We start from the raw sequence: 17,372 nt of genomic DNA, 5'->3' as shown, positions 1-17,372 counted from the left end.
AAGTCAGTAGGGTGACCATGTGAAGGAGTGTGAGCTCATTCCACAGGCTTATTGTTGACTCAACTGACTTAAACAAGTCAATCACGCCAATAGTTATTTTCTTTGAAGCTTCACCACTCGTAAAATCAGACCAGCAACCATTTGATCTCATTCACTCTTCCCAAATTCCAATAAATTTTCAATCCCGACGCCCCTTGGGCTTGGAAATTGGAAATACCTCCCAACATCTCCTGGTGCGGAGAATCAGGGACTCGGCATAGAAAGGGAATCTGCATTACAAGAGGGTCCTCCACCTGTTTGATTAATTAACCCAGAGAGAAGAAGGTCTTGCCATCATTAGCCTCACCATGTAAAAGAGCTCCACCCATCATTGCACACATGCCCGCTTTAATCCTTTTTAAAGAAATCGCCGACAGAGACGAGCACGGACCTTACAGAGGCTAAAGCAAAGGAGAGATCCCCCTCCGTGTTCACTGTAGCTAATTGGTGGATCTCAATCTGGGCACAGTAGAAACATCATTAAACACGGCTTAAGGTTAAGAAACTGGTGATTAAACAAAGCACAGGCAAATGATGCGGGTATGTTACTGTGGGTGGGTTTTACCTGTAAAGAACCAAAATAGCATTGCCGTGATCATTAAAAAAGTTGATTAAATAAATATTAAACAGTGATTAGATGAGAATCAAGTGGCGGCCCACCGCCGGAGCTTGCTCGGCACTCGTGGGCGGTTCCTATGAAGACTAATTATTTTACTTTCTCGGCAATAGTTCAATTGGTAGTACGAAAATCCCGCTCCCTTTGCAATTGTTTTAAAGGTTAATTGCAATGGGAATAAATGTTGTGAACTGGTCAACCGGACCGGCTTCGATTATTTTTTGTAACGATCAGGTGATCGTGAATTTGTGAACTCTAAAACAACCCGACCCAAAACCAGTTCCTGAATCCCGGTAGTGATGCTTCCTTTATCTATTCATTAGGGAATCCATAAAAATTCAGGTTGTTTTGGGTTATGTTTGGTCCAGAGTCTGTTTCATGGAGTTGGTGGTTCAGATCAAAAGGCTGATGAAAAAAAATCACTCCATGTACGAGTACAGGACGCAAATTGAATGTCTTCGCGGAAAACATGTACAGGAAAAATGGAGAGAGAAGAAATGAGTTCCTAATTTAGTAGTCAAGCCTCTCTTTCATCTGAGTCCGTCGATATAAAAAGGGTCTCTTGTGCTTCGACTTCCAAATCTGATCAAACTCCGACTTCCGAGTTCCAACTCCAGTAGCAATGGGGAGTCTTATAAACATGCTCATTGCAATTCTTGTGCCTCTCCCTTCCATAGCCTTCTACATCACCTTCCTACGCACTTTTCGACAATCTCCTGATTCTTCTGGTTCTATCTTTCAATGGTGCTCAAATCACCCGCTTTTTCTGGCGAACATCTTCTTCTTCGTCAACGTCGACATCATGTTCTGGCTCATTGGCCTCCTTCAGTCCAGCCACTGGGTACCCATCGAAACTGTTATTAAGAAAGAAAAAGCTAGTTAAAGTATGTTAAAGTTTGTTCCCGTTTTCATGCTGGTGTTGTTTGCTTCTCCTGCAGTTGATTGATCTGTACTGGACTGCGGTGCCCGTGATGCTTGTTCACTACTACGCGAGCCACCCATCTGCGAAATTCAACTTTGCCAGGTCGTTAGTTGTGACTTTGCTGACCTGGGTGTGGAGCATCAGGCTCACGCATAACTATTTCAGGAGGGAGAAATGGCAGTGGGGAGCTAGGGAAGACTGGAGGTTCAGCGATATGCGAAGGAAATATGGGAAGAGCTGGTGGTGGGTTTCCTTCTTCGCAGTTTACCTCGTGCAGCAGGTAAAAATGTCTTCCCTGTTCTTCTCCCCCAGCATGGTAGTTTTTTGAGGAAATTATCTGCATTTGACTTAGGTACTAGAAAAGTCATAAATCTACTAGTCAACTCTAGGGACCAGGGGCCGGAGATTAAAAGTCTGTAGTCCACTACGCTTGGTTTCTGGGAGGATCATTAATTAGTACGAGGGCTTTTGGAATAGGCCTCCTAATGGTTCTTCCGGGCTTTTTCAAAAATGTTGTGAGTGGATTAGTTTAGGCTTTTAAAGACCTCTATGTGTAGGAGAAGATGAATTAATCATAAGAACTGTTTTCTTGAACTTCGTTAAAATATACTACTTGTTAGTATATTTCAAGGAAAACTGTTCTTCACTGTTCACTTGTCCTATCGTTAAAATATACTACTTGTTCTTCACTTGTCACAGTTCTTCATTTCACTTGTTGTGCCTTCTGTTTTCAGCTTTTGTTTCATGAATTTTTCTGGGCTTGATTTCTTTATTTTTCTCCATGTCACAGGTCTTCTTGGTAGGCATTTGTCTTCCTATATATGCTGTATACTCAAGTGAAGAACCATGGAACATTTGGGATATAGTTGCTACATTAGTGTGCTTAAGTGGAATAGTTATTGCTTACTTCGCCGATACACAGCTGTTTAACTATGTTGAAAGAAATAGAAAACTAAAAGAACTTGGAGAACCTCCAGCGTCCAATCTTGATAAGGGCTTATGGCGGTATTCTCGCCATCCTAACTACTTTGGAGAGCAGTTATGGTGGTGGGGCTTAGTCATTTATGGATGGAATTTGGGGCATGGGTGGACCTTCATTGGATCACTTGTTAATAGTCTGTGCTTGGCATATGTGACGGGTCTTGTAGAGCGTCGAATGCTAAAACGGGAAGACAGAGCTGAAGCTTATAGGTTGTATCAGAAGACCACATCGGTATGGATCCCTTGGTTTAGGTCAAACCTGGCTGGAACAAAAGACAAGAACAACTAAAATGATCCTTCTTGTGTTTAGTAAGAGATCAGTTCTAAATATCTTTCTTGTTTGGTTCTGGTTTTTAATGAATTTCCTATTATGCCTGTAATTTGTCAATGTTGTCAAGTTAGATTTTCTTACTAATAAATTATACCAGTATTGGTCTTGTTAATTTTGTGTAGCTAAACCAACGTTTTTCTCTCAAAACTGTTTTCAATTTTGTGGACTTTGGCATGATAGGACGGTACATATTTGAGATACACATGGTTCTTGGTTTATGACATCTCTAGTTGTTTGTTCGTCTTTTTCATGAAATTATGCAATGAATCTGTCAAAATAATTCAAGAACATCCTCAATGGTCTGCAAGCTCAGGATATCAAATTCAAAGTTTACTGAAAATGTTAATTTTCATCAGCCTATTAAAGATAAGAGTTATTATTGGCATGAATTCACCATATATTCAGAAAGTTCTGTAAATCGTAAGCACAAAGTCAACCAACCATTGGAAACCTTGTTTCAACAGTGGATTCATAAATCATCCAGCAATTTACCAAGGTTTTTCTAAAGGTACAGTTTCATAACTTGTCTCCAAAGGAACTAAAAAATCCCATCATTCTGTTTATCAAAAGGAGAAGCTTATGCAAAAGAGGCATTTTGAGTAACAAATGGAGTGATGAACATTCATGTGCCATGGCCTTAATCTCTCAGCAGCAGAGTATAAGATGTTCAAAGGTGTCTTGCTGCCCACTTGGACAAGCATTTTTTTTAGTTTTAACCGCTGGCTTCTTACCTTTTCTGGTGTTGCTGCATCAACCAGCGTCCATATTCTTAAGCTTATTTCAACATGTCTTCAAGTTTTAATGCAATTTGGATGCTGGCAACCTTTTCATTCTTCAACCACATTTTTTGAAGTATCAATTTATGATGTTTAATCCTTATGCCACATGTCATGGCATTGTGAAGCACCTTGTTATCATGCTATGGGTGTTTTTTTTACCATATGGAAGGTGGAGACTGCATTCAGCCCTAGCGTAAATAAAGAGTTTGTATAGATACGAATTGGGGAGGAGAACTTGCTTATTCATGTCTGTGGAATTCTGATCCACTAAGTGAGAGCTGGCTAGGAACTTCTTGAAGTAGACTGCGATGGATGTCCTGTTTCCTTGGTTCATGCTAATGGGTGATGTCCTGTTTCCTTCTATATTGTAAGCCTTAAAGCCCTGCATGTTCAAGGGTATTGAGCAAAGGCCACACCTCTTTCACTCAATAGCATGCACTGTACAGGCAAACACACTGCTTTGAGGATTAATCACCAGGTGGGCTCCTTTGCACAAAAAGGGCTATGGGTTTTGTCTCTAATACTAGGGGTTTATTGAATCCAATCCAAAAACAGGCTTCTTCTCCAGACATTCAACTCCTCCAAACAAGTTGTTAGAAAATTTGATTGGATAAAATTAATCAGAGTGCATCTGTTTGTTGTCATTCACTCGTCATTTCTTGTAATCTGTGCCTAACTCGTGAGACTAAATGATTCTGAACTAGTGGGAAAAGTAGATTTCTCCTGCACTTCCCCTCTTCATTCACAATATTGAATGTTGTTGATGCATTTGCATGGTAGGTACCGTGTATCTTATATAGGCTAAAAATAAAACTTGAATTTTTGTTAAGAATTTATTTCTTATATATTACATAAAACGTTCTATACTTTTCTGAAGTAGGGGAAAGCAACCACCCATGTATTACATGATAAAATTACCTCCTAAAAATAGTTCGGTTCTCCCAGACAGCTTAGATCAAGAAATCCAAAGACCTGGTTAGTCATTATGCGAACGAATCCCCAGTTATTCCTGGAATTAGTAGGGCTAGTTTGTGACTCTTGTTTATCTGACATTGTTCCTACTTTATCTGGATGCGGTAAAAACCTGAAATGCATACAAAAATGGCCAAGTAATCTTCATGACCTTAGAGTTTATTTCATGATTTCTTGCTTGCGATAAGAGTTAATGCATGCGAGAGTGGTTACCTTCAACCTATTTGAATTGCGTGTAATCCTATCTATCTACTCTATAATGGCAACTGAAGTTTTCACTTATCAGTAATTGAGATTTTGATACCTCCAATCATAGTGAAGTTGACTCCATTTCTTTTAATTGGAAAAGACCCACCAGTCTGCAAGTGCATTGATATGTGAGACTCAACCTTAACAGTTTTATTTGATCCAGTAATGATGTCATATGATTTTTAACAGAAACTAACTGCAAAGTTTTCCAGTTCTAATGGCCAAGGATGACAATAGTTGTCCCATGCTTGTCCCATTTGAGTTGCAGAGGGAATGGATTATTTGGATTGGAGGACTGAACAGTCTGTGTGTTACTTTCTACGTATTGCTTGCTTGGCAAAGCGTCACTTCGTTGCCAATCAATTTGTTTGGAATTTATAATAGAGGCAATACTGAGTCAAGATCCAAATCTAGTTCTTCTGGTCCACTCTTCTCAACTTCGGGGCTTCTTGGGTTTGCAGACGGTCTTCCTTGATCCACCAATGGCACCACTGGTGGCTCCAAATTGCTCCCTCCTTGCAATATGACTCGAAAATAAGGCTTCAATTTCGGTGTTTTTTTCTCATTAACATCGTCGGCTTAAATAGCCATTTTACAGATTATACATGCAAGAATTACGAGTGATTACGGGGATTACATAGTTTACAAAATTTTGGGATTTATGGAATATTGACAGGATTTCTTCTTATGGTAAGAAATCTTAGAGGAAATCTCAACACTCCCCCTTAAGGTGGTGCATAGATATCACTCATGCCCAACTTGTCGAGACAATTGTTAAAGGCTCGGTAAGACACTGCCTTGGTCAGCACATCGGCAAGCTGATCCTGAGACCGAGCATGAGGGACTTTAATGATTATTGCTTCTAACTTTTCCTTAATAAAGTGTCTATCAACTTTAACATGTTTAGTTCTATTATGTTGGACTGGGTTGTGGGCAATATCACATGCTGCCTTATTGTCACAATATAATTTCATAGGACTTGTCTACTCAATATGTAATTCTTGTATCAGATTTTTGATCCATAATAATTCACATATTGCCTTAGCTATTCCCCTGTATTCGGCTTCAGTTGACGATCTAGCCACCACCTCTTGTTTCTTACTTCTCCAGGTGACCAAATTTCCACCTACAAATATAAAGTATCCAAATGTAGATCGTCGATCCTCTATTGACCCAGCCCAATCGGCTTCTATATAACCTTCAATTTTCAAGTCGCCTCCTTTTTTAAATAAAATTCCTTTCCCTAGAGATGATTTCAAGTAGCATAGGATACGGTTGACGGCATTTATATGTTCTTCACTTAGAGAGTGCATAAATTGACTAACCACACTAAGTACATAAGCTAAATCTGTTCTGATACCAACTCGAAAATAAGGCTTCAATCTCGGTGTTTTTTCTCATTAACATCGTCGGCTTAAATAGCCATTTTACAGACTATACATGGAAGAATTATGAGTCATTACGGGGATTACAGAGTTTACAAAATTTCTGGATTTATGGAATATTTACAGGATTTCTTCTTACGGTAAGAAATCTTAGAGGAAATCTCAACATATACTCCAGGTCAAGACCCAAAAGAGCCACTAAGACAATGCCAGTGTGTAGACAGAGACATTTCCCCGCCAAGGACGAGTTTCTGTTCTGCATGATTCCAGCATCACTGAATTGCAAGGTTTTATGTGGCACAGAGCAGAGATTATTCTTGGTATCATAGTATTCCTCATAAGGAGCTCAGTATTAAGAAGGCTGCCTAAAACTGGATTCAGGTGGAGGGTGATCAGTTTAGGTTCCCAGGAGGTGGTACTACGTTTCCTCGAGGAGGTGAGACTATATTGATAATATCAATGACCTCATTCCTTTGAATTTTTGGAAAATTAGGACTGCAATTGATACGGGACGTGGAATAAGAACTTTGCAAAACGTACCTCTCCTTCGATTTGCTTACAGTTCTGTTTTAATGTTTTAATTTCACATCTTGCTTTGGTCACTGTTAACTCAATTGTTGAGATGTTGTTAAAGGGCAATCTGGGAGCGTATCTAAAGAACAGAGATATTTTGACAATGTCTTTTGCTCCAAGAGATGGCCATGAAGCACAGGTCCAGTTTGCTTTGGAAAGAGAAGTGCTGGCAATGATTGGAGAAATACTGACTACAAAACGAATGTCATACCCTGCAAAATCATTTGATATGGCATACTGTTCTCGCTGTTTGATCCCTTGGTATGACCATGGTAAGTTGTCAAGTGTTATTGAACATCATTTTAGTTGTGAATTAAAAGTACATTCTATACTGCTCTAGATGACCTATCATTTCCTAGTCATTTCAGTTTAACAGAGGAAATCTTAATTTATCTTATGCCTAGAAATTGAAATGATTTTAAGTTGTAGAGCATGACCATTTTTTGCCATGCTAGTTCAGATAGTCTTCCTGCATGAAGTAGACAGAGTTCTAAGGCAATGAGGCCATTGGATCCTCTCGGGTCTACCAATTCGATGGAAAAACACTGGAGAGGTTGGGAGAGATCCCAAGAAGATTTAAAGCAAGAACTAGCCAGGAGGCTTTGCTGGACAAAGCTAATTTAAAAGGGCGATCTCTCTATTTGGCCCAAACCCATCAATCATATCGATTTCATAAGGAACTTAGACATGTACAAAACACCTAATATCTGCAAAAATGACATTGCTTATTCAGCCTGTTAATAACCATAATCAACTCCGATTTATCAGGTGTCTATAGTTCAGTAGGAATACCATGTTGTTGTACTTTTATATTATCCTGAAACTCAAGCAATCCCAGCAGTGGTAATTCAGTTGATTTCAGTGAAGCATACTTTTATGCATGCAGCGTAAAGCTTATGCTGATTTGGCCGTGATTCTCTTTATATCAAAAGGTATAAAAAGACCGGACTGCATAACCTCACCCCAGATGAAATTACTGGAGGGGCCTTGGAGAAATGGCCAGCAAGAGCATTTGTCGTTCCTCCTAGAATAAGGAGTGGGTCATTTCCTGGGATGATCCTGGAGAAATTCGAAGAAGATAATGAGCTATGGAAGCGGTGGATGATGCTCTATAAAGCACCATCCCTTCTCTTTCTAAAACACTAATCAGAAACATAATGGACATGAATGCCCACTTGGGAGGATTTGCTAGAGTAATGGATGACCCAGTTTGGGTTATGAATGTAGTTCCTGTTGATTTGAAGTTGATACTCTTGGAGTTATTTACAAGAGAGAGTTCATCGGGACATATCAAGACTGGTGTGAATTTAGCAAATAATAAGCCTAACATTTGGTGTTTTTCTTGTATGTTCAATTTGTTTGACATTTAAACTTCAGTTTTAGTAAGTCATTTTATTCTCCTAAGCCAGTGTCTGTCTATTGGATATAGTTCTGTTTTTCACTTCCTTCGAATAGAAAGACTATGTACCTATTTGTGCCATATTAAAAATGTTTTGTCAAACGCATGCAATTTGTTAGGGTTCAGTATATTCCCAGTTATTAGGCATTTCTTCGTCTAATACCTTCACATTATTGAAATAAATTATTGTTCAATCCTGCAACTGCTGTCATTTTTGGAGAGATTTTACTGGGAGACATTGCCTTTCTGCAGGTTATTTGGTCGATTTGGCTTCTTCAGCTGTATTTGCTGTTTCTTTTTCACGAGGATTCAGCCTATTTATTGTGGATTTGTTGATGGAACCAGCAAAGAACAAACAGGCTTGACATGCAAAGCCACCATTGCTTCTATTCTTTTGCTTCCATTTTCTCAAGATAGGGGGGCATCATGAGGAAAGCGTATCAATGTGTGGGAGATAATTATAATCTGTAAATTAGCAGGAAGAATGGCCCTTCAAGGATGCATGAACTGCATGAGTTGGAAAGTTGCATACTATAAGTTAGTTCAGGAGATTGGACGGTGTAATACACCGGCTATTCTGTAAAACTAACAGAAGAGAAGATTTTTTGTCCATACATCTTTCTGTTTCTTGAAGCTTTCCATTTTGAAGGGCCTGTCATGGTCACAGCATCTACCATAAGCAACAGGAAATCTTTTAAACATTCCCTCTCCCTATCTTGGTCTTGCAACTTCCCATCCATTATTCCTCTGATGCTCTTTGCAAACTCTTGTTGTGACCTATATTTCTTCTTCACTGCCCTCTGCCAGCCAAGCACACTCGTAAGTAGTCCATTTTAGGTAAATGGCAAAGAAGTTTTCTGTTTCGGTCATCGGATTTTCATTTCAATACTGAATGTTTAGGTAAGTTCAAAGATTTGTAATGCTTGGAAGTCCTTCAAATGCTAGTTGTTATTTGTCCCTTCCCCAATTTCAACTTTCTGTGTTAGATGGTTGAGATTTGCTTTTATGGATGTGATCCTCAGTTTTTTCCGGATTCCACGAAGGATTGATACCTTCAGTAATTTTTTTTTTTTGAAATAGTACTGAGTTATATTAAAAGGCTTAAAAGGGCAAGATTACACCTTTAGCAATATGAGAAGCGAATTGGCCTCATCAAGGAGATTTTAATTGAGTTTTTGGATAACTGAATCGACATGCAACATGGATGAATATTTAAGAGTTTTTCTACCATACTGGTAGCTAGAAGAAGATGAACTTTGATTTCAGCCCAGAGAACGAAGAATCTAAGATGGGGGCACTGTTACCTGAGCTCATATGAACATCATTTTCTTGAACCTTGTCGCAGACAAACTGCAGAAAAGCCTGAGTGGGTATGTGTAAATTTTAGATCCAGAAAATTTGCTATCCACCAGAAAGCATAAACAGAAAAATTTACCAGTGAAACTGATGATTATTCCAAATTAGAAAACTATATAAGATTAAAAAAATCCACAAAGGGGAAAGATAAACAATCGAAATTCCACAGAGATTACAGATGGTACATTTGACAACCGTAGTAAACCTTTAGAAAGCAGGCAAGTCAGAATTCAAGAACGTGACAATGGACAATCAGCATAGAAGTTGGAACCTCCTCTGGGCCTCTGGCACTAGCCAGAAATAACTTGCCTATTTGGTGTTTATCTTTATGCAGTGATAGCAGCGGCAGCAATGTGTGTGTTCTCTGAGTCATCGGATTTTTGGACGACAACAGCAGCAATTGTTTTCTTTGTTGCCGCATCATTTCCCGTGACCTCGACACTTTCAGGCTCCGCGGCAAGCTTGGCTTCTTCAGTCTCATTCTTCACCTCGGCACTGTGGGCCTCAATGCGGATGGATTGAGTGACCTGAGCAGGGTCTGCTGCTTCCTTTGTAGCTCCGGGTGGAAATTCTTGGGTGGAGAGAGCAGTGAAGGGGTCTGCTGTCCCCGAGGTAGGAGCATCTGCTTTTGGCTCCGAAAGATCCACCAAAGGCTCTGCATTAGTGGCCTCGCCTGCATCAACCTGCATCAAACGCAAACCAAATTACATTATTTTGGAGCCATATGGACAAAAGGAGGAGAAGCAATGGAGAAGAAGCGCACTTGTTTGGGAGGATCGCCAGTCTGATCGTGGAAGGCAGGAATCTCGGCCGGCATGACCTCCGGTTCGGAACCTCTAGGTCTGCTAGCGCACCCCCCCATGATAACTGAAGAAACTCGGATGCAAGGCCAAGAGGAAGCTTACAGTGAAGGTAGATAAAGAGTTCGAGGGGAAGCTGGTGAGCGGTGGGGATGAAGAGAAGAGAAATTTCAGGTTAGCAGTTATTTGCAGGCAGGGATTGGAGGGAGGTGGACCTGTCCATGAGTGTTCAGAAACGCAGAAAAACCATTTTTGGGTGAGTAGCCGTTGGAGTTAGTTGTTGAGAGCCAACGGTTGAGCAAAAAACGCGGGAAATATTTCGTGTGGGAAAATTGAGACTATTATTTCTTTTTTATTATTAAGAAATAATAAAAATAAAAAATATTTAAAGCGTTGGATAAGAAATAATTGACTTGAATTCAGTTAATGTTTTTTTTCATAAAACCGGTAATCCGGTAAAATTGTCACTCTCATCGTCCATAGCGAAAAGAACGGTCCAGATTAAGTGAGTCCACCGAACATTCCTAAGCTGGGCATCGACTTTCGCGTATCTTCAACGGTCGAGAAGTTCACGTCTACCTGCAAACAACCCACCCGCCGCGAAGCAAAGAACCGACATAAAGAAGCATTTCTTTCCCTTTACCCTTTCCGATTAGCCCTAGGGAGGATTTTGCCATCTCGGGGTCCGGTTACCGTCAAATCTTTCTGAATACCTGCGTCTCCGGTTTCTATCAGGCGAAAAGGCGAGCTCCTCCGTCGCCTCTACAATGGTCGCTGCTTATTTTGCTCGTGCGGTTCTCTTTTCCGTTTCCGTCTTCCTCTTCTTCTCTTTCGGCCTCTGCTCCTCGATCGTCCCGCAAGAGTCTGGCTCTTCGGCTATTCGGTTGCCGTCGGACGGGGAGATTGACGGTCTTTGCGCTGGACAGCGTCAGGCGTCGTGCCCCGTCAATTGTTTTCGCACTGATCCTGTATGTGGAGAAGATGGGGTTACCTACTGGTGCGGCTGCGCGGACGCCACGTGTGCTGGTACGCGTGTGGCGAAATTGGGCTTCTGCGAGTTCGGAAGTGGTGGTAGTGCGCCTGTCTCAGGTCAGGCGCTCTTACTGGTCCATATCGTCTGGCTCATTCTGTTGGGGATTTCCGTCGTGTTTGGATTATTTTGATGGAGCATTGCGTTTCTCCTCAATTCCTTGATTCATACGCTGAAAATTGTCCTCGTTTCTCTTTTGTCCCAAATTGGCCCCATTCTTGCCTTGGTTGGGATCGGATCTTTATGCATTCTTTTGTGGAATAGAGAATTTCATTTGTATTATTTTCTTGATTCTTATAGTCTTAAAGGTAGATGTCTTTTATTTATTAGTAAAATTGCTTATGCCTCATATTTTCATAGTTTGTAAGTTTAGTCATATAGAGGTTTCATTATCCGTTTTAATTTTTCGTCTGCACCTGGCAATTCTGATACAAAGTTCACAGTAGTCATGACTATTATCAAAGCCAAACCTTGTCTATGTTCGGAACTGGCTGTGTTCAAGTTTGACAATGAATTTATGTCTCCAGTGGACCTGATGCTGCTTTCCTTGTCCTGCATTTATCTGGCAAAATAGTGCCAGAAGGCTTTATATTGAGAACTAACTAAATGTTAGAAAACAAAAACTGGATTTTTTTTTGTTTCAATCAATTCACCATCCAAAGTAAATGCAGAAACCTTGAGAAAGCTAAGGAGAAACAAAATCCCACTTCTAGCAACTGATGTACATTTTATTATCGGATCTTCTTACCGTGGAAATATTACTCATTGAGTAGTTGTATGATTTGTTGAATCAGTTTAATTTTTCTACATTTTTATTATCCTTCCGCAGTTTAGTATCAATCGAGCACCATGATCACAAGGAACCAGTTCAATTAAAGAATGTTTCACTACTCTTTCTTTATGCTTTTTATTCAACATGAACTATAGGTAGACATTGGAAATGGGTAGTGGAAGTCCTTAAAGAGTAACCGTAGAATGAAGTTCTCTGAAGGCCTTCTAAGATGCTTTAAGTTATTCTCTTTTTGGAGACACTTTGTTGGCCAAGTGCTTGGTTAGAAAATTTTAGGTCTTTGTGGGATTTTCTATCTGCAGACTCAGACAACTGGGCCCTATTTGGTTTCTACTTTCTAAATGGTATTTCTATGTTACATCTAGTTTTGAAAATTGAGAGTTATTATCTGTTAAACTGAAGAAAAGTTTTGTATTCCGTCTTGACAGAGAAACTGTTTTCCTCTATCTAAAAGGAAATGAGCTTAAGAACAAAAGGTAAAAAAAAAAAAACAAAATTTGAGAGTTTTAATAAGAAACCAAGAAGACCTCTCATTCGTCCTTTAATTGATTTTATTACAATTCTATTGGTAGCTTACATCTTCTTTACTCGTGGATTGAGGACCTCATGTAAGGCTTTCAGGTTCTTTCTCTCTCTCTTTTGAATGTTTGAACCCTGTTCCCTGCTCCTGAGACTTGAATTCAAGACCTCACGTTAGGAAAGCCAATTCTGTCCTCCCCCATTTCCCTGGTAGCCATTGAATCAAAGGCCCAATCCACTACATTCTCAGGCTTGAAATGGAGAAATTTTTTTGGTTAATCATGTATGCTTTTATTCTGTTATTGTAATGTTCTTGCCTCTGGTTGGGAAGAAATTAAAAAGAAGAATACAATGAAAGAGATGAGCATGGAAGTGCTTGATGGTATCAGAGTTCTGATGCACTATTGGCTTTCTTACTGATGGAGAATCAAATATCCGAGCATCTTTGATCATTGAGATATATGAACTCAGCTAAGGACTCCTGATTCACCAAAGCTCAGATATAGAGAGACCTTCGTTTCAAGAAGGCAAAGTAAAGGAGGGTTAGGTCCTTATGGGTGTGCAAAGAGAGGCAACAACAGGAGGAAGATGAAGATGAGAGGCACGTCACCTTCCCCTATTTTCTTTCTTTCATGTTTTTCTTTCAGATGGAAGAAAATAAGAGAATCTTTCAGTTATGATTGAATTTGGAGATTAGTCGGTAGATATTCAACGCGGTCATTACATCGGTGATTATCACCCTTCAATGAATAGTTCAAATGGTGCCAACTTGATGTCTTAGAAGGCCTGAATGCCTGCCAGAAAGGAATATTTCCTACGTTATCATAGTGATTCCTTTGTAACGGAGATGATCAATTTTCTTATATGCAATTAGCGATCGTTCCCCAAATTTTCAGGCATATTGCGGCGTTCAGACACTGGCAATCAGCGAAGCCCTCAGTAATAGCTTGTGGCTTAATCGACAAGAACATGGGGTTAGCAAGCAGAAGAGAATTCTCAAAGTCGAGGTGGACTATCACTCATTAATCACTAAAAAGAATGCTTTACAATGTTGAACAAAAGCATGAGCAGCGTAAAGAATAACCTAACAGAAAGAATCAAAAGAATGTAGCAGATCAACAGTTCTAAATCTTCAAAAGGCCGAAAGGAGGTTTGTCTGAGACGGGTATCAACTTGACCAGCCAGCCAAGCGGCCAAGAAACTGCAGCTATTCCTATACAGGCCCCCCACTGGCTCCAATTCAGTCTCTCCGTATCAGCAAAGTTCTTAAGGAACTCCACCATCAGCACCTGTAAAATAATAGTGAACCCTATAATCCCCAGAAACAATTTGTTCTTATGAATACCCTTGAACACATTCCTCTTCTCCAGCTTTCTGGCATTGAATTCGTTGAAGACCTGGCAGAGAACAAATGTGTTGAAAACCAGTGTGTTCTTAACCTTCACATCTACGTCAAATATGGATCTTCCCCTGAATTGTAGGACAAGCAACACCGAGATTTGGTACAGTGCTTGAGCCATGAGGTTTCTCCACATGATGTTGGTTATAAGAGGCGCTGTTCTGCCTACAGGTTTCTTCTCCATCAACTCTTTCGTGGGTCGTTCTGTGGCAAGAGCCAAGGCTCCTAATGTGTCCATGATCAGATTCACCCATAAGAGTTGAACTGCTGTTAGAGGAACGTCACCCGATGAAACTGCCGCGATGAAATTGATGACCAGAGCAGCGACGTTTACCGTTAGTTGAAACTGGATGAATTTCTGAATGTTGCTGTAGACGCATCTCCCCCATCTAAGAACTGTTACAACCGTAGCAAAGTTATCATCTAAGATTATGATGTCTGAGCTTCCTTTTGCTACTTCTGTGCCCTGTATTCCCATTGAAAGCCCAACATCAGCTTCTTTTAGTGCAGGGGCATCGTTGGTTCCATCTCCGGTTACTGCAACTACTTCACCCTTTTGCTTCAAGCATTGTACCATTAGGAGCTTATCCATGGGAGATGATCTTGCCATCACACATATTCTATCGACCTTCTCCATCCTCTCCTCAATAGAATAATTTCGAAACTCTTTCCCTTCTACGACCATTCCAGTATAGTCTTGATTGCTGCTGAGTATTCCACATTCGGAGGCTATGGCTTTTGCGGTGAACATGTTATCACCGGTAATCATTTTAACGTTAACTCCAGCACTTCTGCATGCTTCTACCGCTGCCTTTACCCCTGAACGGCAAGGGTCTTTCAAACCAACTAGCCCTATCAATTGGAACCCATCCTGGGGTAGTTCCTGCTCTGCATCGTCTGTATATTCCATTACTTGCTTCTGAGCAAAAGCGATACAGCGGAGACTATGAGCTGCCATACCTTCAATAATGTGCTCGAAAATTTCTCTCTTTTCTTGATCAATGGCTTTTTGAGTTCCATCACTCTGGACATATCCGGAACACATTGTTAGAATCATCTCTGCTGCTCCTTTCCAGTGCATATGGATTGAGTTATCCATGTTCTTTCGCATCAAAACACCACTTCTTTTTTTCTCCGAATTGAATGCTTCAACACGAAGCACCGTGCAACTCTGCTTCATCTTTTCCATATCCATGCCCAATTCAAGAACAGCCCAAGAAAGTATTGCTTTCTCTGTAGGGCTTCCTGAAAATTCCGGCAGAGAATTACTAGAAGGAGCTTTGCAAACACTACCTGTCGTGTTGAGGGCAACCCCTTGGTGAAGGAGTTCCAATGCATCCGGAGAAATTTTGGAAGAAGTCTGTTCTTTCTTCTCTTCTTCTCCGAACCAGAACTTCGTGACTGTCATCTGGTTCGTTGTGAGAGTTCCGGTCTTGTCGGTGCAAATGGTGGTTGCCGATCCCATAGTCTCACAAGCAGAAAGGTTGCGCACCATGGCCTGATCAGCCATCATCCTCTTCATTGAATAGGCCAAAGTCAGGGTCACCGCCAATGGTAAGCCTTCTGGAATCGCCACAACTACAATTGTAACTGCAGCAGCTAAGATGCCTGCTACTGAGTCCATTACCTTGCTGAACTTGGTCTTCCCAGCGCGAAATTCTTGATTCCCATTCTCATCCTCGGTGGCTCCTGTAAAATAACGCACAGAAAGCACGAGAAGAACCATAACAGCTACAGTCAGACCAACCTTTCCCACATAAGAAGTCAATTTGTTGAGTCTGGCTTGCAGTGGGGTCTGCTCTTTGTTGTCACGAGTAATGGTGCTCATCATCTCGCCCCATGTAGTGTTCATACCGACGGAGGTGACGAGCATCTGTCCGTACCCATCAGCTATTTTTGCGCCAGAGATGAGGAAAGGATTTTTTACCCCATCAATATTGACATGGTCGCTCTCGCCGGTCATGCTCGACTCGTCGACCATCAAGGAATAGCCGTCCAAGAACAGCCCATCCGCCGGAACTTGATCGCCAATCTTCAGGCAGACCACATCGCCGACAACAATATCGAAGATGGATATCTTTTGTCGGCGTCCGTCTCTCACAACATCCACTCTGATATTATCACTCTCCTTGGACAACTTCTCAAACTGTCTCGACTGTCGGAAATTGCTAACAGCTCCAACCACAATAACTAAGAACACAGCAATGAAGATACTACCTCCGTCGTACCACCCTTCCTTCACCCCATCCTCCTTAATTCCAAAAGCAATAGAAAGCGCGGCACAGGCAAGAAGAATGAGGATAATGGTGTCTTTAAAAGCTTCAAAAACGAAAAAGAAGAAACCTTTGGAAGGGGGACGTTGATAGGTGTTGGAACCGAACAGTTCCTGTCGAAGAAGAAGATTTTGTGGGTCCCCTTTGATGCCTTCATGTAAGTTCGTCTCCAAAGCTTTGGCAATCCCTTCAACTCCTCCGAGTCGAGCCACATCATCCGGGTCTCTCTCTTTCACTACCCTGGTGAGGCTTTTCTCATCGATATCCATTTGGGGTTGGTTACATGAGTGGTCTTCTTGGATGCGTATTGTGGTGTAAGGTTTTGGCGAGAGATGACGGAGGACGTTCCTCTTCTTCTTTGCTGATAGAGCAACCGAGACAAGAGTTCTACAGGTATAGATGGTGGCAAAAGCTATGTGCCATCTCCTCTTGGCCGCAGTATCAGCAACGTTAAGGAAAAGTGCGAGATATTCAGAAGGGTAAGACATTGGAAGGGTAGAGAGTAGAGAATGATAGATACTTGAGGCTAATAATGCTGCTCAATACAACAGCCGCTTCAGGAAGACGACGGATGAAGTATAGAAATTTGACGTTTATACTATGCAATGCAACAGTAAGTTTGCCAATGACTAATCTCGGTTCCTGCTGAGAAATGGATATTGAAAGTGGGAATGAACATGGGTGGTTGCAGCTCTTTATATAGTTCTTGCTTCTCTTGGGGAAGAAGTTCCAGAAATGTCGTGGAAAGTGACTTCTAGTGGGGTCAGTAACCTTAAACTTAGCTACCAAGTAAGATGGGAACTCTGAATGGCCGAAAGCCAGAAACACGGCGTTCATTGTAGGGTCAAAAGATCAAACATTAGACAGACATTCTCATGCCGATTAGTATCTACTGGTTTCCTTCGTCTTTAGATGTTTGAAACTCGGCAAGTTCGTGGACGCGAGCTTAGCGGTTTCTC

General features: G+C 41.0%; 3 protein-coding genes and 1 pseudogene across 4 annotated transcripts; 3 read left to right on the top strand and 1 right to left on the bottom strand.

Annotated features, from left to right (window-relative positions):
* Nucleotides 1–1,132: 1,132 nt before the first annotated feature.
* LOC137948329 (uncharacterized protein C594.04c) lies at nt 1,133–8,823 on the top strand. 2 transcript variants are annotated; one of them, XM_068794384.1, is made up of 4 exons: nt 1,133–1,496; nt 1,594–1,857; nt 2,368–2,790; nt 8,499–8,823. In XM_068794384.1, exons 1-4 carry the CDS (start codon nt 1,278–1,280, stop codon nt 8,580–8,582), a joined length of 990 nt encoding a protein of 329 aa, XP_068650485.1. In that variant the 5' UTR covers nt 1,133–1,277; the 3' UTR covers nt 8,583–8,823. The 2 variants fall into 2 exon arrangements, with proteins under 2 accessions (XP_068650485.1, XP_068650486.1); XM_068794385.1 differs by lacking the exon at nt 8,499–8,823 and having other exon boundaries at nt 1,135–1,496; nt 2,368–3,001.
* LOC137948376 (probable methyltransferase PMT18) lies at nt 6,481–8,165 on the top strand (annotated as a pseudogene).
* A 2,346-nt stretch (nt 8,824–11,169) lies between the features above and the next one.
* LOC137948550 (uncharacterized) lies at nt 11,170–11,565 on the top strand. Its single transcript, XM_068794637.1, has one exon. The coding sequence runs from the start codon at nt 11,170–11,172 to the stop codon at nt 11,563–11,565; it is 396 nt and encodes a 131-aa protein (XP_068650738.1).
* A 2,300-nt stretch (nt 11,566–13,865) lies between these two features.
* On the bottom strand, nt 13,866–16,901 carry LOC137947817 (calcium-transporting ATPase 12, plasma membrane-type-like). The gene has a single exon (XM_068793609.1). The coding sequence runs from the start codon at nt 16,899–16,901 to the stop codon at nt 13,866–13,868; it is 3,036 nt and encodes a 1,011-aa protein (XP_068649710.1).
* Nucleotides 16,902–17,372: the final 471 nt, after the last annotated feature.

This window comes from Aristolochia californica, unplaced genomic scaffold (genome assembly GCF_029961685.1).
Source record: "Aristolochia californica isolate CCGP_79_NKW_82.1479 unplaced genomic scaffold, dmAriCali1.0.hap1 SCAF_13, whole genome shotgun sequence".
Taxonomy (NCBI): Eukaryota; Viridiplantae; Streptophyta; class Magnoliopsida; order Piperales; family Aristolochiaceae; genus Aristolochia; species Aristolochia californica.
This window is presented reverse-complemented; position numbering and strand designations above follow the sequence as displayed.

Bases quoted from the DNA above. Each gene is read 5' to 3' on its own strand.
- LOC137948550 (XM_068794637.1), top strand. From the start codon at position 11,170: ATGGTCGCTGCTTATTTTGCTCGTGCGGTTCTCTTTTCCGTTTCCGTC.
- LOC137947817 (XM_068793609.1), bottom strand. From the start codon at position 16,901: ATGTCTTACCCTTCTGAATATCTCGCACTTTTCCTTAACGTTGCTGAT.
- LOC137948329 (XM_068794384.1), top strand. From the start codon at position 1,278: ATGGGGAGTCTTATAAACATGCTCATTGCAATTCTTGTGCCTCTCCCT. The intron at 1,497-1,593 runs GTACCCATCGAA...CTTCTCCTGCAG, and splicing joins TCCTTCAGTCCAGCCACTGG to TTGATTGATCTGTACTGGAC. The intron at 1,858-2,367 runs GTAAAAATGTCT...TCCATGTCACAG, and splicing joins CAGTTTACCTCGTGCAGCAG to GTCTTCTTGGTAGGCATTTG.